This window comes from Dipodomys merriami, unplaced genomic scaffold (assembly GCF_024711535.1).
Source record: "Dipodomys merriami isolate MVZ:Mamm:240054 unplaced genomic scaffold, mDipMer1.0.p SCAF_409, whole genome shotgun sequence".
Classification (NCBI taxonomy): Eukaryota; Metazoa; Chordata; class Mammalia; order Rodentia; family Heteromyidae; genus Dipodomys; species Dipodomys merriami.
In genome coordinates this window covers 710,620-737,285 of record NW_027205704.1, presented here as the reverse complement: position 1 = coordinate 737,285, position 26,666 = coordinate 710,620, and the positions used below count along the sequence as shown (strand labels likewise).

Sequence of the window (26,666 nt, the reverse complement as noted above, 5' to 3'; positions counted from 1 at the left end):
CAGTGCCCAGGCCCTGAGTTCAAGCCCCAAAACTGGAACAATCACAGAATATGCAAAAGGGTAGAATATGGCTCAAGTGGTAGAGCACCTGCCTAGCCATACACAGCCCTAAGTTCAAACTCCAGTCATTTAACAAAATAGAACAAAGACCAGCTGTGCTCACGGCCTAGCAACTAGTTGTGGCAACCCTTGGGCGGTGGCAGGGAGACCCGCGACACTTACCCAGGTGCTGTCACTGAGGTGCCCTCACCCCACCTGTCTCGTGCTCCCTGCAGGTGTCCAGACTCCAGGTCAGGGGAGTCAGGCTCCCCCTGCCATCCACCATGGTGGTGGCACACCCCACCGCCACCGCCACCGCCACGCCTGCCGCCACTGTCACGGCCACTGTCGTGATGACCACAGCCACCATGGATCTGCGGGACTGGCTGTTTCTCTGCTATGGGCTCATCGCCTTCCTGACGGAGGTCATCGACAGCACCACGTGCCCCTCGGTGTGCCGCTGCGACAACGGCTTCATCTACTGCAACGACCGGGGGCTCACGTCCATCCCCTCGGACATCCCCGACGACGCCACCACCCTCTACCTGCAGAACAACCAGATCAACAACGCCGGCATCCCTCAGGACCTGAAGACCAAGGTCAACGTGCAGGTCATCTATCTGTACGAGAACGACCTGGATGAGTTCCCGGTCAACCTGCCCCGATCGCTGCGGGAGCTGCACCTGCAGGACAACAATGTCCGCACCATCGCCCGCGACTCGCTGGCCCGCATCCCGCTGCTAGAGAAGCTGCACCTGGATGACAACTCCGTGTCCACCGTGAGCATCGAGGAGGACGCCTTCGCCGACAGCAAGCAGCTCAAGCTGCTCTTCCTCAGCCGGAACCACCTGAGCAGCATCCCCTCGGGGCTACCCCGCACGCTGGAGGAGCTGCGGCTGGACGACAACCGCATCTCCACCATCCCGCTGCATGCCTTCAAGGGCCTCAACAGCCTGCGGCGCCTGGTGCTGGACGGCAACCTGTTGGCCAATCAGCGCATCGCTGACGACACCTTCAGCCGCCTGCAGAACCTCACTGAGCTCTCCCTGGTGCGCAACTCGCTTGCCGCCCCGCCCCTCAACCTGCCCAGCGCCCACCTGCAGAAGCTCTACCTGCAGGACAATGCCATCAGCCACATCCCCTACAACACGCTGGCCAAGATGCGCGAGCTGGAGCGGCTGGATTTGTCCAACAACAACCTCACTACGCTGCCCCGCGGCCTGTTCGACGACCTGGGGAACCTGGCCCAGCTGCTGCTCCGGAACAACCCTTGGTTCTGCGGCTGCAACCTCATGTGGCTGCGGGACTGGGTGAAGGCACGGGCGGCCGTGGTCAACGTGCGCGGCCTCATGTGCCAGGGTCCGGAGAAGGTCCGGGGCATGGCCATCAAGGACATCACCAGCGAGATGGACGAGTGCTTCGAGAGCGGGAATCAGGGAGGCGCCGCCAACGCGGCCGCTAAGACCACAGCCAGCAACCACGCCTCGGCCACCACTCCCCAGGGCTCACTGTTCACTCTCAAGGCCAAGAGGCCCGGGCTGCGCCTCCCCGACTCAAACATCGACTACCCCATGGCCACGGGCGATGGCGCCAAGACTCTGGTCATCCAGGTGAAGCCCCTGACAGCAGACTCCATCCGCATCACGTGGAAAGCCACGCTTCCTGCCTCCTCCTTCCGCCTCAGCTGGCTACGCCTGGGCCACAGCCCCGCCGTAGGCTCCATCACAGAGACCCTTGTGCAGGGGGACAAGACGGAGTACCTGCTGACCGCCCTGGAGCCCAAGTCCACCTACATCATCTGCATGGTCACCATGGAGACGGGCAACACCTATGTGGCCGATGAGACCCCGGTATGTGCCAAGGCGGAGACGGCCGACAGCTACGGCCCCACAACCACACTCAACCAGGAGCAGAACACCGGGCCCATGGCGGGCCTGCCCCTGGCGGGCATCATCGGCGGGGCGGTGGCTCTCGTTTTCCTCTTCCTGGTGCTGGGGGCCATCTGCTGGTACGTGCACCGAGCTGGCGAGCTGCTGACCCGGGAGAGGGCCTACAACCGGGGCAGCAGGAAAAAGGATGACTATATGGAGTCAGGAACAAAGAAGGACAACTCCATCCTGGAAATCCGCGGCCCCGGGCTCCAGATGTTGCCCATCAACCCGTACCGCGCCAAAGAGGAGTACGTGGTACACACCATCTTCCCGTCCAACGGCAGCAGCCTCTGCAAGGGCACGCATACCATCGGCTACGGCACCACCCGGGGCTACCGGGACGGCGGCATCCCCGACATAGACTATTCCTACACTTGATGCCAGCTGCCACCTGCCCCCACGCCCCAGCCCCAGCCGGCGGCCGACCTGGTGTGGGCCCCGTGGCTCTGTCCAGCCCAAGCCAACCTGAGAGAAAGAGGAAGAGAAACTCTGCGATGACTTTCCCAGCAGGAAGCGAAGTTTGGAGAGGGTTGACGATTTTTTTTTTTTTTGTAGACCACAACAGTGGAAAAAAAGAATTTTTTTTTTTAAACAGATAGAAGGCAGGAGGGAGATTCGACATTGCTGGAGACCTAATTTATACTGAACCATGCCAGCTGGGGGTGGGGGAGGAGAAGGACTAAAAATAATATTGCAGGAAGGGTTGGGAATTTTTTTTATTTTTATTTTTATTGCTGAACTGGAAAGATACTACCTGTACAACGTCTGTGTACACCTCACACTCTGTTCAGGGCCGTCACAAAAGAACCGCAGAGAAGCAGCCATCGTGTGGAGCCCCATGCAGTGATCCCACAGCCGGCCTCTCGCCGGTGAGGGTGAACGAGAGGACGTGATAGAAGGTTTACAGGCTCCTCACAAAGGAGCCAGGAAAAGAAAAGATCTTTTGCTATGGAGATATTGTCCTGACATCTCTTCCCAGGCCGTTTCCCTTACAGATTTGCAGAAATAGGGCGTCTTTCGCTGCATTCTTGGAACAATGATGTAGTCGATTAAAAAAATAATCACACTCCCCCCCCCAAACTTCTGCTGAATGCTCTTCAGTTCCACTCCACAGAAGGCCCGATGGAAGCTGCAGCCTTGCCCACCCACCCACCACGCGGAGGTGCGTGCTTCTACCTGTGTCCCTGGCATGTCTCAGTGCAGATGGGTAGAGACCTACACCATCTTTACAGTACTTCTTGGGTCAGTTCTTACCATTTCCTGAGACAATAGAATTGCAAACATGTAATTTCTCCTAGAAATCACTGAGTAAGTAGACCATGTGTTTGGGGAGGGGTCGGGAGTGGAGGTGGAGGAAGGAGCCTCATCTGGGTGGGGGTATTGCTGTTCCTAGAGGCAGAGGCATGTGAGTGCCAGCAGGTGGCCTGCAGGGGGGCGGGGCCAGGCAGTTTCTCTTCTATTCTGTTTCAGTTTGGCCACACCTAAGCCAAGGTCCTTTCTGAGACAGAGAAGACTTTCCACTTTTGACAGCTAGTGTCCTCATCCCCTCCCCCTGCTCCTTAGATACAATCACCTTGATAGCGTTTACTATATGCTTCCTCCTGGAACAGGTAATTAGTGCAGGGATCTATCATTCTCTACACACACACACACACACACACACACGTATGTATGTGTCAATCAGCTGACTTAGACCTATTGGTTTCCATGGCTGCTCAAAGCCCAGAAAAAGAGAATTCTCACAAAATCTGTGGCAGTCCCCCCACCCCGACACACACACACACACACACACACACACACACACACACACACACACACACACACACACACACACACACACACACACACACAAACCCCACTGTAAAAAACCGCAGCGGCACCCATACCTGGCGCTCTGCTGTCCAGAGACCAGATGGCTTTGTTAAAATGCCAGTCTCCAAAAGGGTTCTGACCAGGCCCTGAAGAGAGCTGAGATTTTATTTCCTCCCCACTGGAATCAGCGTCGCCCTCATTCATCGACCGACAGTGCGGTGTGGCGAGCCATGAGATTAAAACGATGTTGAAATGGCAGCGGATCTGGGGAGGAGGGCAGAGCGGGCGCAGGGCTCTGGTGTCTGCTGTGCCCTGCGCTCGGCAAGCGCGGTCACCATCTGTCAATGCGCCGCTTGTCCTGCGCCGGGGGGAGAAGCGTCATCAAAGAAGAGACGTTGGTCTGAGGGCAGGAGGACGAGAAGGGGTCTGGCTCCTGGCAGTGGTGCTTTCAAAAGGCCTCTGCCACTTTTGACCAAAGCAAAGGCATGAAGAAGAGGCCGGGCAGTGGTCCCGAGGATGCCCACAACGTGCCCAGGCACCGCCTGCTTGCTAGATGACAGAGCCAAAGGCTCCTCACTGAAGATCTGGGGTGGGAGCAAAATGGACCCAACAGCCGCTCCACAGACGCTGAAGGAAGGGCAGGCTCTGACTGCAGCCCAAAGGGATGTCCAACCGAACAGGGACCTCCTCCCCCCTCCCCCTCCCACCCCCCCCCCCCAGCCCCAAGAAGTGTGGGCACAACCATTCATAAGCATTGCTGGCCTGAATTCCTCTCCCATGCAATGAGACCTAGAGGAGAAACGCTCCACAACCCTAATTTCAGGTCTGAAAACATCATATCATCACCGACACAGCCCATCCCTGGCAGCTCAGGACGGAGGACAGGGCACCCCACCGCCAGCTCCGGGGCAAGACACTGTGTAAGGCATGCCCTCAGCCAGGGAGATGGAGGCCCAGAGCTTGCCATTTCTGAAATAAGAGCCCCTTCCTCGAGGACCCCACTCTGGCCTCTCTAATGTCTCATGACAGTTGGGCCCCGAGATTGGCACCAGTGGCTCATGCCTGTAATCCTAGCTACTCAGGAGGCTGAGATCTGAGGATCGTAGTTTTAAACCAGCTGGGCAAGAACGTTCATGAGATTTTTTTTTTTTTTTTTTTTTTTTTTTTTTGCCAGTCCTGGGGCTTGAACTTAGGGCCTGGGCTTCTTTTGCTCAAGGCTAACACTCTACCACTTGAGCTACAGTGCCACTTCCAGCTTTTTCTGTGTATGTGGTACTGAGGAATCGAACCCAGGGCTTCATGCATGTGAGGCAAGTACTCTACCACTAAGCCACATTGCCAGCCCTCTTGAGATTTTTATCTCTGATCACCAAAAAAGCTGGAAGTGGGGCTATGGTTCAAGTGGTAGAGCAGCAGCCTTAAGCCAAGAAAGCTTAGGGACAACATGCAGACCCTGAGTTCAAGCCCCAGGACCGGCACACCAAGAAAGAAAAGAAAAGAAAAAGAAAGAGAAAAGAAAAAGAAAGTTGGCCCCCAAGTCACTACCACCACCTCCTGCCTCTGCCAAGGGGTGCTGCTGGTCTCCCACATTGACCAGACACCCTGGGCCCATGAGAACTCCACCAGCTGCCCAGGCAGACCATTCAGGCCTGGGCACCACATCCTCCTCTGCCCAGGCTGGAGAGGCCAGGTCTTTCCTCACTGCACTACTGGGGGATACTGACCACTCTGCTCAGCCAGTACCCCGGGGCCCCCTCAGAGCTCTTTACATCTGTCCTGTCCCTTCGTGTCTTGACAACTTCCTGTCTGGGAAGATGGCACAGCTCTCCTGCCCCAAGCCAGAAAAGGGGGCCTGAAGCCAGGTTCCCCCCCCCACACACACACACACAAACCCATCTCCTCCTGGTCCAAGCTGGCCTCCCAACACGTGATAGATGGTTCAGGGGGCTGCTCTCCCCACCTCCACCCCTGCGTGGGACACAGGCCTGCAGCGACCCCACCGAGCCCATTAAAACCTCCATCTGTGTGGCCCACACTGGCACAGCGAAGTCAGCTGCCAGCCTGACCCTCGCAGCTTCTAACCAGCCAGAACCACCTCGCTGGCCTGGGCGGTGATGAGGCTCTTTGGTGACATTTAAGGCAGGTTTAAAGTTTAAAAGGGGGGGAAAAAAAGCCCATGACACTTCTATGGTTAAGTGGTTTACCCTTCGTGGTAATTAGATGTAGCGATTGGAATCTCTTTTCTATTACATGGCAATTTTCCTTTAAATTTCCTGTTTTAGAAAAAAAAAAAAAAAGGAGGAGGAAAGGCTTGCAAGGCAAGGAGGGAAGCGAAGGCAGCAGCAGGGCCGCCTGTCATTTGCATTTTGCCAATGAGGCCTCTTGTTCGCTCAGCTCAGGCGTGGGGCCCAACGTATGGAATACTTAAGAGATTACTAAGAATAAAATCTATTAATTAGTCATACTCAATTCTGCAGACATGATATGCATCAAAAGCTCCTTTCTCTTCCCTGTTCTGCTTCCCCCTTCCCGAGGAAGCCTCCATCTTCCCAAACAGCTCCTCTGGCTGTGGCCTCCGTGATGACAGGGTACCAAGTGGGCCTTCCCACAGGGCAGGGATGCAGGTGTGAGGGCTGCAGCACAGTCACGGCCCCTTCCATGCTGGTAGGAGAGGTGACGTCATCAGGAAGATGGCAACAGCCAGGAGGGGTTCGACTTCCCTTCTGGAACCCAAAGCTCGGCTGCTTCTCCTGCTTCAGGATGCACGGTCTCTCAGCGATAGCCTGGCCCAGCAAGGGGAAATGGAGGAAGCCAGGGAGTATGTTTGGCAAATCTAGAGACTCCTTTTTATAAAGTGTGGGTGTCCTGGGGTGGGATCTAGCTTCAGCCCAGACACCTGTGCGCTACCAAAGCCGAATGCAGCCCCTCCTGCCCTCTGATTCTGGAAGATTCTAGTTGGCTCAAAGCAAAGCCTGTGCAACCTGCCCGGGCTTCCGTAAAGTGAGCACCCAGCACAGCCTCATGGCCAGAGCCTCCCGTGCCACCGTGAGGAAGGGGGGGTGGCAAAAGTCAGAGGCCCCCGCAGGACAGCTTCCCACCCCAAGTGGCAGCTCAAGTTCCAAAGTCAGCCCACTTCAGAAATCTGTTTCCTGCCCGAGGCTCCAGGGAGGAGGCCTGGGCTTCTGAGCCTCGAGCTTATGAAAAATACAACAAGGAAAATTGGATGCAGTAGACGGGGAGCGCGAGGGCTGCAAAGGCAAGAGGGGGGAGCTCTGGGGCGCGTGCAGAAAAAGGAGGTGCTCAGGCAGGCGCAGCAGCCTGGGCCCCCGAGGGAGGGCCAGACCTTGCTCCAGGGCCAGCCTGGGTCAGCTGCAGGCGTCCCGTGTGCCTTGTCGCTGGTTGAAGTCAGCCGATGGGAGGCTGGATGCGAGCCAGGGTGAGCGCTAACAAGCAATTCACGGCCCTTCCACCACGCAGAGGGTGGAGGCATTTTTTTTTTCTTGAGGTTAGATAAAAAGGCTCAAAAATGCAAATCATTACCGTTTACAACCAAGCGAGTCGGCTAAATTGATTAGGAGAGATTAAACTCCTTGGAGGTAAAGAGAAGGGGGGTGGGGTTCACGGTTTCTGAACCTGTCCCAGAGGCCGTGCATACAGCAGAAGTTTTCCAGGGCTGGCTGGGGTGGGGGAAGTACCTGCTCCTGCTCAACCCTGGGGGCAGCTGGGGTCTCTGAGAGCTGTCACCCAGGGCTGGGAAACTCGGGCTGAGCAGTGCCAGCCACAGCCTTGTGCCCAGGCCTCTAAAACTACTGTGGCCCAGGCTTTCCGGCCTCAGCGGGGGCGGGGCCAGTGCCCTCACTTAAAGAGCTCTTCTGCCCTGCCTGTGCTCGAGTCTGTCCCCTGTAGTCAATGAAAGAGTGGATGGCTGGAAAGGGAAACTGAGGCAGAGAAGAGAAAGCAACATTGGTCCAGCAGAGATGGAAGTGAGGCCCCCCCCCCATCCCCAGAAGCTCCCAGGCACTAAATGGGGACCTGCACAGCCTCCCTGCCCAAGTGGAGGTCTGCACCCCCAGGTGAGGGCACAGACAGCCCCCCCCCATACCAACTCAGCAAGGATTTAGGAGGGGACTAATAGGGCCCTGCCAGGTCAGCAGCTCCAGATCGCAGCTTTTGCCCCCTGGGCCTGGGCCTTCAAGCCCAAGTCACCCCATGGCCGCAACCAACACCCTAAGGCTACCAGCCAAGGCAATCGTCCATCACGGCCAGTTGACAGCGCCCGGGGCACCATTCACTCTGTGTTTTGAGGCATTTACTGATTCTTTTGAAATGTTCCAAGTAGTTGCCTGAAATATCCACGCTGGCTTCTTAAAAAAAAACAAAAACCACTAAACTGCCAAGATTCCCTTTGCTCTCTATCTCCATTCCCCGCCTACCTTCAGAATGGTAATATACATCCCTCCCACCCCCACCCCACCCCCCACCCCCGTTTGGAAAATTCCCCTATATACCCTGAGGTCGAGGCTTCGGCCTCGCTGGTCTCCTCCTCCTCAGAACCACACCGGAGGCAGCTCTCAGCCTGGGGCTACCCTGGCCTCAGAAGCTGCCCTGAGTCAAGCTCGCTGTCCACCCCTCCCACCCCTTATCAGCTTGTGCCAGGAGGGAGGGAGTATGGCACACCTGAGAACAAGGCGCACCTGGTGGGTGGGCTTCCTACAAGCCCAGCCATCAGTGTGCATGGCAAGCTGTGTGCTCCACTCTGCTCTCCCACCCCACCCCTCCCCAGGGTCCTTCCCAACCAAGGTCTTCACCGCCACCGGCCCTAAAGCTCTTTTTCAGTTGTCAGGTGGATGGGGCCATTGGGTAAGATGCCTATGCTCCTTTCATGGGCCTCAGTGGCCAGAGCCTTGCCCTCCCTTGTATCTCAGAGGCCTCAACACAGCGTCTGGCACACCTCTCCTTTGCTTACCTCCCCCTGCCATCTACTGACACCCCCGTGCAGAAGGCCCGAGGGTTGGCAACCAGCGGCCTTCTCTCGTCCTATACCTGCCGCCATGGCAGCCGGAGCAACGCGAGCTCGTCTCCTCTGGGCATCTTTTCCTGGAAGCACCCTGTTCCCCACCCCGCTGCCTCTGACCCACGCGTCTGCGGCTTAAGATGTGACAACACCAGCACCTGGCTTAGGCCCAAAGTGACTCTGTTTCCCTTCCCCAAATCTTGCATCAAGAGGGTGATGGTGACAGCAGAGAACTGGAGGAGTCCAGGGATGGGGCAGAAGGCAGAGGATCCCAGGCGACAGCCAGCCTTGTCTGTCATTCCATGGAGAGTCCCCGCACCCCAGCTACCCGCCTACAGGAGCTAATCAGGCTTTCTCCTCAAGACAGAAAAACAAACGCAACATGAACTGACAATCAAAGCGGCCACAGAGGGGGGGGGGGGGGGCCGCCACCGCCTCTCCCTGGGGCTCTGCTTCAGGGTGTCTCTCACCTGTCCTTGCAGAAGATGTGCAGGCAGAGTTCCTGATCACCCCCCTCTGGCTAACCTTTGACCAACCAAAGGCTAGCCTACAAAGGGGGGCAGCCACACACATAAAGCCTAAAAGTAGCCTTAGATATTTCCCTCCAGCCCGCATGGCCACCTGCCAGTGGCTTCATCCCAGAAGCCATCGGGGCATCCAGAGTGGGAGAAAGAATGAGGACCCCAGTAACCCTCCAGCTCCCAGGGAGGCTGGGAATATTGGGGAGGAAGCCTGGGGCCCAGCCTAGAGGCTTGCCATCTCAAGACGAAGCAGGAAGAGAGGGCGCTGAAGGCTGGGAGGCCATGGGGCTGGACACACAGGCTGGCCAGAGTGAGTGTGCGCATGCACATGTATGTGTGTGCGGCTGCTGGCAGGGGTGGCCAGCAGGCACGCACAGAGAGTGTCAACTACAAAGTGCAAGTCAGTACCAGGACCCCACCCCCACCTAAGGACAGCTGGCATCAGCGATCCCCTCCTGAGGTACAGAGGTAGAACAACTGGTAAAGCAGTAGGGAGTGGCCACGGAGGGTCAAGGGATGAGGCCCTCTGTCAGCGGATGGCACCAGGGCATGGTGGTGGGGGAGGGCAGGCCTGGCTCTGTTCTCTCCCAGGCCTGTGGTTAATACACCTTATGCCATTGGTGGGGAAGGGCCTCTATACCCCAACTTCCCAAGCCTCCCTCCCCTCCAAAGTCAGCCCCGTGGGACCATCTGGCCGCACGCTCCTTGTCTTTTTTGTTTCCTTTTTCTCTCAAGGGCAAAGCAATCTCGAGGGTCTGAGTGACGGGACCACCCCCCACCTCCCACCCCACCCCCGCTGCTGCCGCCATCTGAGACCTGGTGGGCTGACGTGGCCTGGGGAGCCAGGCCAGGTGCCCACTGCCCACCCACCTCGTTTTCAACTCAACCACCAGGCAGGGGGGCTCAGCCATGAGACCCACAAACCCCACCACCACCACGACAACAACACAAACCAAAGTGCACTGCGAACCGCCCTTCGGCCTCCTTCTTGTAGGTGCCTTGAAACTTCAATGTTGAGATGAATGTGATTAACTATTTGGTCCTATTTTCTGTTTGTCTGTTTTCATATAAAATGTCCAAGTCCACCTGCCTCGTCCTTTCTTGAAATAAATAGAAAGATTTAACTTTTACAGTCATTTCGGCTGCCGACTCAGCTTGGTTCAGTGGCCCAGAGTACCAGGGACCAGGTATCTGGGGAGTCCCAGCTTGGGGAGGGGGGAGGTCTACTGCCACAGGGTGTGGCGGGCAGTGGGTCCGCTGTGGGGGGGAGGGGGGGTGGGAGGGAAGTACGGGGGGGGGGGGGGGGCCCGGGAAGCAGTACGTAGCTCGTAGCCCCATCAGCACAAGGAGGGACATGAGTTGTCGTAACCCAGCCATGCGGGGAGGCCTAGCAGCTGGAGCGGCCTCCAAGAGGGTCTCCACCTAGGATTCATTAGTACAGCTGCGGATTATCCCCTAAGAGGCCCCAGCAACCATGTGGGCACCCAGATAAGAGCAGAGCCATCTGGGCATTTGGGAACACATGCTCGTTCAACCACCCTGAATGAACGCCCCCCCCCCCCTTGCCCCGGCCCGGATTTGTCCCTCAGATGTCCCTGTTCCCTGGGCACACCCACTGTGCTCACAGCTCTTATCTGTGTATCTCACACAGGGGGGTGTGAACAAGAGCAATTTCTGCTAAATTTAACATAAAATAAGAATTTCCTGCTTCTGCCATAGCTCCGACTTCCTGTCTGGAGAGGAGCTGAGGTTCATCCTTGGGCTTCAAGGATGCAAACTCTCTTCATGTCCCTCGGTGCGGGTGGCCAGGGCAGCTGGGGTGACCCTGGGCACTCTGGCCCCACAGATGTCTCTCCCCACCCCATGTTCCACCTCCCAAACCCCACCACCCCCAATCCTGCCAGGGCAGAGCTCATTCTAAAGATTCAGTACCAGCCAGGCACAGGTGGCTCAGGCCTGTAATCCTAGATACTCAGGAGGCTGAGATCTGAGGATCCCAGTTCAAAGCCAGCCCGGACAGGAAGTTTGTGAGATTCCTATCTCCAATGAATCAGAAAACCAGAAGTGGCGCTGGGGCTCAAGTGGTTGAACACTTGCCTTGAGCTGAACAGCTGAGGGACAGCACCCAGGCCCAGAGTTCAAGCCCCACGACCGACCACAACAAACAAACAAGAAAGCCATAAGTGGAACTGTGGCCCAAAGTGGTAGAGTGCTAGCCTTAAGCCAAAAAGACCCAAGAACAGCACAAAAAAATAAAGAGCCAGCAGCACCCTTGTTGTCCATTGGGGACAGGATTGGGTCTGCTGAGGGATCTTTCTAGAACATGGCTGGCCAACCAGTCAGGTGCCAGTTCCCTAGGACCTACTACAGGCCGGGGCCAGGGCTGGGGCGAGGTGGGAGCGGGGGTGTCCTGGCCGGGACTGGGGGGTCGAGGGGAGTTGCGTTAGTGCAGAGGATGTGCTCACAGGTGAGGAGGATGTAGAGACAGGGATAGGAGGTCTCTGAGGGCCAAGCTGCCCAGGGCCCAGGCTGCGCCACCCCCCACACCCCCCCGCCCCCAGACCCATGGAGCAATCGTTTCTGGGCAGACCCTGCGCTGTCTTAGGTTCTGGTCCTTGGGCTTCTCCACAAAGGCCCTGGAAGGTTCAGCGTGCCCTACCAATTCCTGAAAATCTCCCAGACTGGCTCATGGTTAGGGTGCAGCCGGGTAAGACTCTATATGGCTGCCTGCCGGCCACGGGGTGCCTTAAAACCCCAGACTCCCCCTCTGTGCGTTTACAAGATACAGATCTTATAAACTCTCAGTTCAAACAGGAGTGGGAGGAGTGGGGGTGACCCTCACCCCCTCCATGGCTTCTCCCCTGTATCCGGCCCTCGGTCTTTCCCAGTTACCACTGGGATTCTAGAACTTCCCTTCTCCAGACCCCACTTCCTAGGAGGGGGATCTCTGGTCTCATAAGCATCCAAGTTCTGTGGCTGATTCACAGTGCTCTGCTTAGGAAGGTCCTGACCGGAGGTGAGGCCACCCAGTGATCCCCAGAATTCAGACTCAACGGATGTGGATGGTGCTGGCTTATCCAGTTCCAAAATAAAGCTCCCCTCTCCCCCTGCTAAGCAGCCTGCCACCTCTCCAGCCTCCTCCACCCGCATGGTGGTCAGGTGCTGACACAGCCCGGCCTCTCCCCGCCCCAGCCTCCGGCCTCCTGCCCAGTGCCTCTGAAGGGCCCCTCTCGCCCTGCAGCAAAGGAAATAGGTTCTCTCAGCGCTAACTGACAGCGCGAATGAAAGCCTGCTCCCCCCGCCGGGATTTACAGGGGAAGTGAAATCTTATTTGCACCGCTGCCAAGCCGGGACGCGATGAAATTATGCCTGGAGAGGAGACCCGGGCGGCTCCTAGAAGAAGCGGCCGCATCGGAGATGGGCTTATTAAAAGCCACAGTGGCCACATTTCAACCTGTTTCAGGTGTTAAGTAATTTACTGCCACCCAGAATTCGGTGGCAGCTTTTTATCATTTTGATTTCCGCGATGCAGGAGAATGCATCTCCAGATCTCTGCCCAAAGAAGCGTGGGTCTAAATACTCCCTCGGGGCTCTGCGGCGAGAAGGGGGCGAAGCTGAGGGTGGGTCCACCAGTGTACCTCATACTTCAACCCCCACCCCCATGCCTGGCCAAAGCTGAGAAGGACCATATGGTCAAGTTCTGGGATTCCTACCCCATCCACATTTGGGGGTCCCGGAGATCCCCTGCAAAGACTCTCGGGAAATTGTCTGAGGTCAGTAAGCACAGGCCTAAATTCTAGTCACAGGATCAAGTCCTTACTGAGCTCTGCTCAGGTCGGGGACACAGGACACAAAGGGACGTCTCAGAGCCACGTTCTACTAGTAAGTACCAAACACATATTCCTGGTTGGTTAATGAAAATCTGGCTGGGGAACGTAGCATACCTGCCTGGCTTGTGTAAGGCCCTGGGAGAGAGAGACAGAGACAGACGCTATGATCTCCAGTGGCTAACAAGCAGTTGACTGGCATGGGAGCCCTGGAGGGGAAGGGCAGCAAGCAGAGCCCAGCTTCTCTGAGCATCCTAGAACCTGGCCCTGGGCCCTGGGACATCTCCGCACCAGAGCTGAGAGGTTCAGGAGCCACTCGCTTCACTGCGCTGCAGATCACCCCGAAGTTCAGGAGGTTGAGCCTGATCTCCAAGAGCTCAGAACAAGGGAACCTGTGGGCCCTAGGTCAGGAGCAGCCTGGGGTCCTGGCTCAGCAGGACTGGGCAGAAGGCTGTTTGATGCCTGGTGGGCTTGGAGGTGGGGGGGGGGGCACTAAGCCTATTATGAAGGCTCTAGGGGTTTATCTGACACCCCCTTTCTCCACCTGTTTTGAGAAACTCCAAGAAGACCAAGGGGAATCTTCAAAGTTCAGGCTGAGCCCAGAGCAGAAATTCTTTAATTAGCTTTCTCTTGGATGGGGGCCCTGGCGAATGGATTAGTCATCGTGGGGGCAGGGGGGAGGGGCCGGGTCCTCTTTAAAGCAGAGATTACAAGCCCAGGGTGATGAACCCCGGAACCCCGCGGCTGTCTCCCTGCCCCAGTCAGGGGCTCCCTGGGGAGGGGGGCGGGCAGATGGGACTTCCCTCCGGAAGATGCTGAGGTGTTCTCTATTGAACCCAGTCTTCAGGAAGCTGCACGGAGACACATTCGGCACAGCCTGGGCTGTGCGCCTGGGTCTCCTAATGAACATGCGTCTTTACCACGTGACCGTCTGGAGCTATAACTTCATCATGGGTGGGGGGGACTTCCTGAGGGGGTGCCCATCTGTGAGAGGCAGGGTATGAGGACCAAGGGTGCCAGGTGCCAGGCAGCTGTCACCGTGTTATACCCGCAGGGCGGGGGGCACCGGAGGACTGATTATGCCATTTCAAAGTCAGCAAACTGAGACCCAGACAGCAGTGGGCCCAAGGCTGGAGTGACGGGTGGCACTGGCACGGCGGCCAGGCCCCCCACCACCAAGTCCTGCGCCCCGCATGAATCCATCACTGAGCACCAGTGCTGTAACCCTGCCACCCTGCTACAGCTGAGCACCAGCGAGGGGGCCCCCAAATGATGAGGAAGGTGACCCCGCGCCCGCCTCAGTCGGAGGACCTGAATGAGGAAGACGGCAGGTTGAACACTAGAGCTGCGAGAGGAAGTTGTGGGGCTCCCCACTGCGGAGCTCCACGCTGGCAGCGCCGGGAGATGCCCTCCACTGTCTGATTTCCAGTGGACAGGGAGGTGGGGGTGGGAATGATTCAAAGACTCTGGAGACCCCCGCTCCCCAGGACTGGGGGTTGACTGAAGTGTGACTCGTGCTCTCTCCCCGGACTCTCCATCAACAGGGACTCCCCTGGGGGTGCACAGTGGGCTCTGCAGATTAGGTGCAGCCGAGGATGGCACCTGGGCCCCGCAGGAGCAGTACTAGGGCCTGTCCACAGCGCCCTTTCTGACCTCTGTGCCAGGGCGAGGCTGGGAACCCCGGGGGAGGCAGCCCCCAGCCCCATGCTCCAGGCAGGTCTGCCCCAGGGTCAGAGCAGGTCACCCCATGTGACAGTGTGGCACTCTGCTGGAAGGGGCTGGAGAACCGGGGCAGGGAAAGGCTGTGCTGAATGCCCAGCAGGTGCATGTCAGGTGGTGGCCCTGTACCTGAGGAAGCAAAGGAGACACCTGGACAGCTGTGGTCCTGCTGCATGTACAAAAGAGCTTTCTTTGGTGTGTGTGGTGTGTGTGTGTGTGTGTGTGTGTGTGTGTGTGTGTGTGTGTGTGTGTGTGTGTGTGTGTGTGTCTGTGTGTGTGTGTGTGTGTGTGTCTGTGTGTGTGCATATCTGGTCCTAGGGCTTGAACTCAGGGCCTGGGAACTGTTCCTGAGCTTTTTTTTTTTTTTTTTTTTTTTGCTCAAGGCTGATGCTCTATCACTTGAGCCATACCTCCACTTCTAGATTTTTGCTGGTTCACTACAAATGTTCCTGCCTGGGCTGGCTTCAAACTATGATCCTTAGATCTCAGCCTCCTGAGGAGCTAGGATGACAGGTGAGAGCCACCGGCACCCAGCTAAAGCAAGCATTTCTGAGCATCTACAACTTGCTTGGTGAGGCACCTGGAAGACACCCAGAGAAGGGTGACCCCAAGATGGCACCTGAGCTTCAAGAACTGACATCAGCCCTCTCCCCCACCCTAATGCCTGCCTGGCGGGGAAAGAAAGAAGCCCCTTATTTCAATTAGCCTTTTCTTGATTACAGACAAAATTCTGCCTCTCTTCACTTGCTTACAGGCTATTTGTTTTCTTCCTCCTGGGAATCCTCTGTCCACATCTCTCACTCATTTTTCTTATTGATTTGCAGATGCTCTTCACATGGTCAGAAAGGGGCAGAGAAGCGACTTCTCCTGGGGTGGGAGTAGGGGGTGTCCTGGGAAAGGGGGGAAGGTATGGGGGTGGGGAGGGAGTTTCTGGATGCATTGGCAGATTTCTGTCCCCCTCCTGGCTCCTGGGAATACAGGCAATTCTGCCTGAAGATGGAGTACTTGGCCAGGCTTGCCACCAGCCTCGCCAACCCCGAAGGCTTCTTTCTTCCTTATATAGGAAGTCTGAACTGCTAGTGGATGGTGGGGTGCCCCAGATGGCGCCCTAGGGGGGCATTGAGCATAGGAAGACATCAAGAACAGGAAAGCTAGCCTGGCACTGGTGGCTTACGTCTGTAACCCTAGCTACTAAGGAGGCTGAAATCGGAGGATCTCAGCCAGTCCAGGCAAGAAAGTCCATGAGACTTTTTTTCCAATTAACCACAAGAAAAAAAAAAAAAGATGTAGAGCTAGCTGTGGCTCATGTGGCCTGAACCACTACCAACCTTAAGTGGAAAACACTAAGGGACACCCCCAATACTGGCACACATACACACACAAAAAGAAAGGAACAAAAGCAAGAACAGAAAGACCTTCAGGCTCCCAGTCAGGTGGAGCCATCAGAAGAAAGGTCCCCAAGCTCAAGCCAACACTGGCAAGAAACTCTCCTCCCAATCCTAGCCCACAGCTCCCCTGCCCCACCTCTAGCTAAGTGACCCTCGCTGGGGACAGCTATACCTGCACTCCATCTCTTGCCCTGAGTCTCCAAACCTTTCAGGGCCAGAATGAAGCCTGCCTGCCATTTATTCCCACCCCCCGGCGCTGCCGATATTTCAGCAGACAAACAACACAGGCCATAAAACTGATTTCCAAAGTCTATAAAGGCAATAACATTTAGGGAGGAAGGAAAAACAAAGCCCCTCCTCTCCCAGACAGAGGCTGCAGGGAGCCTTCGGGGCCCCTTCGGCAGCCGGGTGGCTCTCTGGACGCCTGCAGACATCATGTGCCAGGTGGTAAATGGCCACTTGGCACCCTCTCGGGGCCAGCAGAAGCCGGAGTGCCTACAAACAGCCTTCTTACCCTCTTGCCTGGTGCCTCGGCTCCCTGACAGCCCTGGAAGCTTGCCCGTACTGCCCCGACCCTCCCACCAGCTCCCTGCAAGTACCAGGGGCCGTCTGAGGGCACATCCCCGAGGCCAGGCTCACCTCTGCCACCACCAGAGCTGTGGGCTGCCAGAGCTGAACGGCCCAGGAAGCACTGGGGGGGCAGCCATGCAAGGCTCACCGCGTGCAGAGGTGGCCGCTGGGGAGCGCAGAACATGGCCCTGTGCTGCTCACTGTGGCCTCTCAGTGGCCAAAAAGGGCCGGGCTGCTCAGCTCTCCCAACACCCGCTGTGGGCTGTCACCAAGTCACTAACCAGAGCCTCCAGATTACACGCAGTGGGCCCCCAGCCCTCACACATCCATCCTCCACCCACCCGTCCATGTCCTATTCTGTGCCCCCCCCCAGCAAGAGGGAAGAAGGGAGGGGGTCTGCCTGGAGGTGGGGCTCACCCTAATCCCCCGACTGTCCCTTCCAGATGAGGTCAGAAGTCACCTGGGACTAAAAATGCCCCTTTGGGGCCATCTGCTGTACAGCTAACAGGAGGCCTAGGGGAGCCCTTAAGTCAGGGGTGGGAGACCCCCCGCCCAGCCCCAGAAGTCACTCATCTTCTCCTGAGATTAAAACTGCATGACATGGCATTAGCCATGGCCTCCAGCCTGACTGCAAAGATGTCCGAGTCCTCCAGCGGGCATCTTCCTGCGCGCACCCAAGGGCCAGGCGGGGGGAGGCAAGGGGCTGGAGAGGTGGGGGGCAGCTGTGGAGGGACCAGGAGGAAGGCTCCCCTCCCAGGCGCTGGAATTTATGCAGCCGCCTGTGCGACTCCGAAGGCGAGACCAATCTCCAGGCCGCTCCTCTCAGCAGGAACAAGCCTTGCCTTCAAATCCACGGTGACACATTTTTAAACTCCAATATTAAGGAGGGAAGGATTGCGCCGGCCCCCTGAGGGCACCCTTATTAGTCACAGGCTCCTGTGAGAGACACCACAGAAGCAAGACCCTGTGGGCCTGGGCAAGACGGAGGCCCAGAGGCCAGGCACCGAGAAGGACGGCAAGGAACACAGCGGTAGAGACGAGGGCAGAGAGGCTCCTGACTCAGACGCAAAGCCATGCATGGGGGCGCACTTCAAGAGTGAAGTGTGACGGGCTAGGGGGCAAGGGATAAACTATTTGTGGAAGAAATAAGGAACAGTTAGGGTTCAGTCCCCAGCAACACACACACACACACACACACACACACACACACTCTCTCTCTCTCTCTCTGTCTTTCTCTCTCTCTCTCTCTGTCTCTCTCTCTCTCTCTCTCTGTCTCTCTCTCTCTCTCTCTCTCTCTCTCTCTCTCTCTCTCTCTCTCTCTCTCTCTCTCTCTCTCTCTCGCCTTGAGCTGCAGAGCGCAGGGACAGCACCCAGGCTCAGAGTTCAAGCCCCCCACGACCAACCAAAAAAAAAAAAAAAAAAAAAAAGCAGTTGGTATGAGGACTAGAAAGAAAAAAGGCATTATCACACCAAAATTTAAATTGGTTTCTAAATGGAGAATTACACATCTAAAATTCTGTTTTCCTTTGTTTTTGTGCTGGTACTGAGGCTTGAACTCAAGACCTGGGCACCTGAGCTCTTTTTACTCAAGGCTAGCATCCTACCACTTTTGAGCCACAACTCCACTTCCGGTTTTCTGATAGCTAGCAGTAAGAGTCTCACGGACTTTCCTGCCCAGTCTGGCTTCGAACCCCGATCTCCAGATCTTAGCTTCCTGAGTAACTAGGGTTACAGACGTAAGCCTCGGTGGCCAGCTCTGTTTCCCTTTTTGTGATGGCTGCTAGGAAGCTCCAAGTCCCCTCTCATTTTCGGGTGCGACAGATCTGTCCCTAGTTCTAAGGTGTCATCTGGGTGGGAACCAAGCTGCCCTACATATGCAGCCGTGGCAGGGTCTGTAGCTAGCAGAGGGCCTGTCCACAACTAGACAGGAGACTGGTGGGTCAGCAAGCACATGCCAAGGCCAAGAGTCCCAGCAATGGCCGAGAGCATGGCCACGTTCCAAAGAGATGCCCAGGATAGAGCCCTTATTTATTGGGTTGTTTTGTTTTGGTGGTTCTAGGGTTTGAATTCATGATCACACTCACTTGATTTGCTTGTCCAGCTGGTGTTCTACCAGTTGAAGTATGCCCCTGCCCCCCAGGCCAGGCTTTTTATTGGTTAACTGGACATGGAAGTCTTACAGTTTTTCTCCCATCCTTCTCAGCCTCCTGAGTAGCTCTTGAATGACTGATTTTTTTTGTTGTGGGTTAGGTTTGGGTTTTTTGTTTTTGCTTTTTGTAGTTTTTTTTTGTTTTATGTGGTACTGGAGAGGAGATCGGGGCCTCATGCTTGCTGGGCAGGCGCTCTACCACTGAGCTGTTTTAATGGTACTTCGTTTCACTGTGGTTATTTTTCAATGGGAATCGGTAGGTTAAACACTTTTTCAAAAATCAATTCCATTTCACATGCCACTTCCTGCTCACGGCAGCCCCCTCGCACTGAATTCCAAGCACCTGGCGGGCATTCACTGCTTCACCCTGAGCCTCCCTCTCTCTGGAGTACAGACAAGGAAACTGAGGCTCAGGGGAAGGTGCATCCTGGCCCAGGTCATGAGAGTGTATTAATGATAGGCCAGGGAAGATTTGAGCCCTATCTTATCTGACCCTGCTGTGGCCCCCCACTCTGCACCGTGGGGTGCCTACCTCCTTGTCAGGATGAGAACAAGGCTGAGTAGAGGCCAAGGCTGGGGAGGCCGCGGAGGCCACGGGGTGGGAGGTGACCTTCAGAGGTCCCTCCAGGAGCTCTCCAGACCCCTCCCTCCCAGGACGCTGTCCCTCTGACTGCAGGCAAAGATTTAGCTCCTTTGACAATAGCTGCTGAAGCTCCATGGCCAATGTCAATTCTGGCCATTTGCTTGGTAGATTTTCATGTTCCTGCTTCTCCTCAGTAAGGTAGCTCTTGCTTTTCAAAAGGGATGTGGCGTTTGATGGTGTTTAAGCGGTACGTGAAATACAGCCAGGCGGCAATAATAAAGCAGACGCGGGCCCTGCTGGCAGAGGACGCTGACAGCAGGCGCTCCTCTCCCACCTGCTACCCCGACTCCCATTTTGATGGCTATCACAACGTCTGGAGAGGGTGGAGGTGGCCTGGGAGCAGGAGGGGGACGCCAGTGATCACCACTTGTTGCCACTGGGAGGGGGAGCACCACAGCCAGCCAGCCACCGCCCTCCCCCGCCCCCAGCTCTCAGCCTCTGCTGCCTGCCTCCCCACAGTGATCCTCTGCCCTTCATCCTCCCCGTCTTCCTACCTACACAGCATAAATAGCAGGTCCCGCCCATTCCGCTGAGGGGAGCGTGGGTGAGAAGTCCACGTGTGGTGGTTGTGCCGGGCTGCCTGCCCGGGGGGAGCCCCCAGTTCCTTTATGTCCGTTTTTCTTGGAGACCCACTGTGCAGGCAACCTGGGACTCCCCACCATGAGACCCCCCCCCACTCCCAGTCAGGGAAGACACAGTCAGAGGCCCAGCTTTGTCCTTTGAGGGGTCCTGGTCTAGTGGGCTTCACCAGTAACCCCAGTACCTATGCACACAAATCCAGCGTACTGGGCAACAAGGCAGGACTTACTTCTTGGCTCAGAATCCTGAGGTCCACATGGGGAAACTAAGTCCCAGAGAAGGGCCTGCCAAAGTTCAGTGTGCCTTGTAAGCAGTCATGACCCAGGCCACCAGAGCCATCTTAGGCCGGCTTGTGCCCACCTCCAGGGATGGCACCCCAGCCCAGCCAATGTCCCCCACAGCCGCCTGGAAAGCTGCACTTGGGTTAGTAAGACTTCAAGGAGCAGGGGCTACAATGATGCTACCCACCTTGGATGTCACCAGAGTCTGAGGACACATCAAGACAGGTAATTTGCAAAATAAAGCAGCTGGGTAGCTCACACCTGTAATCCTAGCTATTCAGGAGGCTGAAGTCTACAAGACTCTGATCTCCAATTAACTACCAAAAAAACAGGAAATGGAGCTGTGGCTCAAGTGGTAGAGCATTAGCCTTAAGCAAATGAGCTCAGGGACAGTGCCCAGCCCCAAGTTAAGCCCCAGGACCAGTACAAAGAATTAATTAATTAAGCAGTGCCAAAGGGAACATTTTGAAATGCCACCTAGGGGACAGAGGGCATTCCCCCAACCCCCATGTCCTCATGGCCAGGAAACCCCCAATTTGAAAGACAGTGGTTGTCAGGAGGGGGCCATCCCCTTAACCACCCCACACCAGCCCACAATGTCCTCAGGGGACAAAGAGGCCATCACCCCCACCCCCACCCCCAGCCCCACAGAGCTGAGCAGAGCAGCCCCGCTGACTGAACCCCACTGCCTGGGGCAAACCTGCCTCCAGATGCAGCAAGGGCAGTGGGAACAAGCTGCCTTTGGGGGGGCTCTGCACCCCCACACGGTGCTGGGCATTTTATACACAGGGTTGTGCTTCAGACTCCTGGCCCTGGGGGACAAAGCCTGGCATACACCCACCCCTCTTCCAGACAAAGACCACGAAGAATCAGAGAGGTGAGCAGACTTCCGGAGGCTAGAGTCAGCGTGCAGTGCGGCTGGGATCCACATTAGGTCTCAGACCCACCGTGGACGGCCTGTGGTGGGTGGCGTGGGAGAGGGGGAGCAGCCAGGATCTCCTACATCTAGGCTATGTGGAATGGGGGGAGGTGCTTGCCCCTGGGAGGGGGGCCCCACAGCTGGGTGGAGCCACCCACCTTTCGTCTCCTAGGGACACACAGTGGCTAAGCGGGCAGCCTCAGCCAGGTGAGCAAGCCCAAGGCTGCAGCTCCAACCCTTTCATGCTTGGCCAATTTAATAGCCCCCATTAATTTCAAAACACACACATTCCCACAAGCTCTGGCCTCCATGGCCCAGTGCTCCGGACAGCGAGGACACGGCAGGCGCACAGGTGCGGCCGGGCGACTCCAAGGACGGGAGGCGCTGGACAGAGTGCGCTCCGCCTGCCCTCTTCCTAACCGAGAGTCTTTCCTGAATGGGAGAAAAGGGCCCAGAACACAAAAGGCTCACAGCCAAGAGTCAGGAGGCCTGGGTCTCAGGCTATGTCTTGTTGTTTTCCTGCTGTGTGGCCCTGAGCAAGTTGCCAAACTTCTCTGAGCTACAGATAGGCTCCTGATTGCCTTGTAACCTCCCCCCACCCCCGAGTATCCCCAAGACTAGCCCAGGAACCACATTCTCAACTATGAAATCAGCTGTCCCCCTTCCAGCCCAGAGAGCTAGTGGGGAGAGGGCCAGGCTGGGGCAGAAAGAGGGGGTCCCCCACAGCAGGTCCTGACATCTGACCAACTTTGATCACGCATTCACTCACCAATCACTGACTGAAACCCAGGACGGAGTTCAAGAGCCCAGAGCCAAGGGTGCCCCCCACACACCCCTCGCCCCTCCACTGCCCAAATCCCTGTGGAAACGACAAGAAGACTCTGGCCAATCAGCAGGCACTTGGCCAAGACCTTGGGGAGGAAGGACCTTCCCGGGCCGCCCGAGTCCCGCCCACCGGCCCACACAGCTCACTGGACCAGGTCCTGCAGGCCCGGAGGGAGCCTCAATAATTCAGCAGGGATTCATCATTTATGAATTTATGTAACCACGCTCGACCTTGTGGAAGTGAGCCACGCTGCTCCCGGAGCGGGGACATCAGGGCTTGGCTATGGCTGGCTGCTTTGGGCTGCTCAGCGGGGGAGGGAGGAGCCTGAACCCCCCCCCCCGACAGATGAGCCCCCCCCACCCGTCACTGAAGGATGGAGACAGAGGGAAGGCAGTCCTGAGCATGTCCCTCTCTCCTCCCAGTACCAGCACCAGGCTTTCACTCCTGGACCAGACTTTTGTCTGGTGCTGTGGCCCCAGAAGCCCTATTTTGGGGGTGTTCAGGGGTGACCAGGCAGCGGGTGCCCACCACAAGGTTCCAGGGATCCCACAAACCCAGGCTTGAATTCAGTATCCCACGCTTTCACTTATTGGCTGGCACTCTACCACCTGAGCCACGCCTCCCATCCCTCTCCATTACTCTTGGCTTCCAAGCAACAAGGACAGAAAACCCAGTCTGAGAACCAAATTTCTCACCTAGGGAAAAGAGAATGAAGAGCAGGTGTCCCTCCCCCACCTCACTGAGGGAACCAACAGATTCTCTGGGGGCTCAGGAGTCTGACACACCTCCCACTCCAGCTCCACCACCATGCTGTGTGGCCTTAGGTGAGTTGCTTCATGTCTCTGAGCTTGTTCCCCCATTAGCAGTCAATCATATCAATGGTGCAGAGTGGGCATGAGATATAAACACAGCCTAGACTTTCCGTCCTGGATACCCTCATCCTCACCATCTCGTACTCCCCACCTCCTACCAATTCCACCCAGCAAACTTCTCTAGCAGGCCTGGCTGACCCCTCCCACCACCTTCTCCCCTCACAACTACCAACTCAGCCCCCATTACAACTCAATTGTCCCCTCTTCCAGGAAGCCTTCCAGATTGCCTCCCACCCCATCAGGCGAGACAGACCCCCCCATGCCTCATCCCCTTGGCTTTCCTTCTCATTCACACATCCCCCTGCCCCTTGTATGCGATTACGGCTTATGTGTTTGGTAGCCCGGCTGACCCCCCCCCACACATACACACACTCCTGGTGCCCAGAAGACCTTCCATCCGGGTTTGCTGGATGAATGAAAGTCCACGCGTTCTAATTCAGCTCTGCCACCTACCCCTTCAACACGTGCGCCCTGCTCGGTGTGACCACTATCCTCTGGGGGATGGTGAGATCACCCCGCAGGCTGGGTGTGGTCAGGGGTCAGCGCTTTGTGGCCTCTGAGGAGGAGGGGCTGGAGGAGGAGAAAGGGGAGGGGGAGCACAGGTGGGGCCCGTGGTCCTGTCCAGCAGCAGGGTGGGCCAGGCTGGGCCCCCTTCCCTCTTCCTCACCCCCCCCCTGCACCGCAAAGTGTTGCTGCTGTTGGAGGCCGAAAGCCTCAGCAAACGCATTTAAATCTGAAGTGACAGATAAAGCGATTTACGACGACAGTTTAGCGTCAGATCACTTCCCACCAGGCAGCCTGCGTCCCCGCGGCCCCCAGCTTGCTAGTCCATCAAGCCGGTCTCTAAATCACTGGGTCCAGCCGCAGGGGGGAAGGGGGGGAGGGGGGGAGGGCCGGGGGAGGGGAGGGGCCCGGCTGGGCAGCCAGCTCCTCACCAGGCCATGCCAGGCTGGAAGACAGGAAGCGAGGGTTTATGAGGGCTCAGAAGAGGGGCACGGATAAGAGGCTGGCAGATTCTCACAAATCAAAGCCCCAAGACTTAAGGAAACAGAGCGCCACTCATGCCTTATTTTAAATAAATAAGCGGCTTAAAAGCCTCCCTGTGCGCCCAGCTTGTCGCGGTGAAACATAGCTTTCCACCTGTTCTTCACGGCCCAGCCTGCGTGCCCAGGCCCCTCAAAGGCCTCCCCGGCCCCCCTCGCCGGCCTGCCACCTCCTCGCAGAATTAATTGGTCCCTGTGGCGTCGCACGTACTTTATTCAGACCTTTCTTCCTCCCGGCGCTTTGGCACATTATAGTCTACTTAGTTGCTCCTGACGTCCCCAGTATTAATTTACTGGGGGAGATCTCTCTCTCTCTCTCTCTCTCTCTCTCTCTCTCTCTCTCTCTCTCTCTCTCTCTCTTTCTCTCCTCCCACCCACCCTCCCAGACTCCGAGGTGCCAGCAGGAGCCTGGCCTCTGTGTCCGAGAACCTTGGGTGCCACCCTGAGCCTGCTTTGAAGGGAGAGACTCCTGTCTGTCCAAGTATCGCACCTCTGCTCCGTCTCCTTCTATCTCAAAGGCCCAACACCAATCAGTCCCCTGGGCTGGCCAAGAATGGCAAGCTCTGATTTTTGGTTTTGTTTTGGTTTTGTATTTTGGTGCTGGTCCTGGGGCTTGAATTCAAGACCTGGTCGCTGTCCTTGAGCTTTTGTGCTCAAGGCTAGCTCTCTACCACTTGAACCACAGCTCCATGTCTGGCTTTCTCATAGTTTATTGAAGATAAGAGTCTCACGGACTTTCCTGCCCAGGCTGGCTTCGAACCACAATCCTCAGGTTTCAGCATCCTAAGTAGCTAGAGTTACAGGCATGAGCCACCCACATCCAGCAAGAATAGGGTTCTTTGTCAGGAATGCAGTGCAGGTTGGGAAGGTGGCTCAGTGGTAGAGTGCTTGCCTAGCATGCAGGAAGCCCTGGGTTCAACTCCTCAATACCACATACACAGAAAAAGCTGGAAGTGGTGCTGTGGCTCAAGTGGTAGAATGCTAGCCTGAAGCAAAAGCAGCTCAGAGACAGTGCCCGGGCCCTGAGTTCAAGCCCCAGGACTGGCCCCCAAAAAAGGAATGCAGTGCACAGACCTTAGGCCCATGTTCCCCAGACATAGCCGTAGGGGTCACAGGCCAAGCTAGAGAAGCTGGCTCTACCCTCTAGCAATCTCCCTCTCCACCACGGGGCCTCAGGGCCTCCCTGACTTATCTCCATGGCTTGGCAGGCCAAGTTAATTAAGATGGATGCGGCGTGCCCCTGTGGGCAGAAGCCGTGGCCGGCACAGATGGCAGGGGCCTGCGACTCTCCTGGGTGCTACCCGGCAAGCGGCCTTGGCCACCAGCCAGTGGGGACAGAGCTGGGGAGGGCCCAGTGAATTTGTTGTGTCTCCATGACCTCTAGCCCTGCTGCTCACCTGCCAGGCGCCCTGATCTGTTCTCTTGCCCAGCATCCCACTCCAGCCACACACCACGCATGCGCATCTCCCAGCACACGCCTGCCTCCACCGCCCCATCACATCCCAAACACTGGGCAAGCAGAGGCCAAGCCCAGCCCTGCACTTCAAATGCCAGGTGACCAGGGAGAAAGCCCCAGCCAAGTGCTGTGGCTCACGCCTGTAATCCTAGCTACTCAGAAGGCTGAGACCAGAGGAGCTCTGTTCAAAGTCAGCCCCAAGCTGGGCGCTGGTGGCTCATGCCTGAAATCCTAGCTACTCAGGAGGCTGAGATCTGAGGATCGAGGTTCAAAGACAAGTGGTAGAGTGCTCACCTTGAGCTACAGAGCTCAGGGACAGCACCCAAGTCCAGAGTTCAAGCCCCACAACCGACCCCCCAAAAAAAGCCAGCCCCAGCAGCAGGAAAGTCCATGAAACTCTTATCTTCAATTAAGAAAAAATAGTTGGAAGTGGAAATATGGTTCAAATGGTAGAGCATCTACCTTGAATAAAAAACCTCAGGGAAAATGCCAGCCTAGTACAATAAATAAAACCGCACGGAGAGCTCCCAGGCCCTGAGTGCAAGCTCCAGAACCAACACACACACACACACACACACACACACACACACACACACACACACACACACACACACACACACACACACACACACACACACACACACACACACACACACACACACACACACACACACACACACGTCCCATTTCCAAGTTCCCAGAATGAGGTGGGAGATAGGAAGCATTCTGAGGCCTTCCAAGGTACAGGGACATGCCCATGCCCCGCCCTCAGCTTCTCAAGCTGGGGGACCCAGACCCAGACCCCCCCCTTTACATCACAGGCCCTCCCCAACTCCCCTGCTCCGCCTCTTCATGTCCTCCCAGCTGGAGTGAGGACCAGGTGGTGACGCCCATCCCCATTTGGCAGAAGGGACAAAAAGGGACCTCCCCCCCCCCCCCCCCCCACACACACACGAAACCCAGAGGCTCCGGCTGGACCTCAAGCCTCCAGCCCCTCCTGAGCCCCCATCCATCTCTATGGATCACCAAATCCCCACGGGACCAATGCTACCCCTGGCTTCAAAAAATAAGAATTTG

General features: G+C 56.7%; 2 protein-coding genes across 3 annotated transcripts in view; one reads left to right on the top strand and one right to left on the bottom strand.

Moving 5' to 3' along the window:
- LOC138806850 (leucine-rich repeat transmembrane protein FLRT1) overlaps positions 1 to 3,441 on the top strand; it is a 70,539-nt gene extending 67,098 nt beyond the window's left edge. Inside the window, exon 3 of the mRNA XM_069992262.1 lies at positions 276 to 3,441. Coding sequence (XP_069848363.1) covers positions 324 to 2,348 — 2,025 coding nt within the window. The 5' untranslated portion in view covers positions 276 to 323 and the 3' untranslated portion in view covers positions 2,349 to 3,441. The remainder of the gene's footprint in view (positions 1 to 275) is intronic.
- LOC138806851 (ADP-ribose glycohydrolase MACROD1) overlaps positions 1 to 26,666 on the bottom strand; it is a 140,030-nt gene that overhangs the window by 98,936 nt on the left and 14,428 nt on the right. The gene's annotated exons all lie outside the window — the stretch shown is intronic.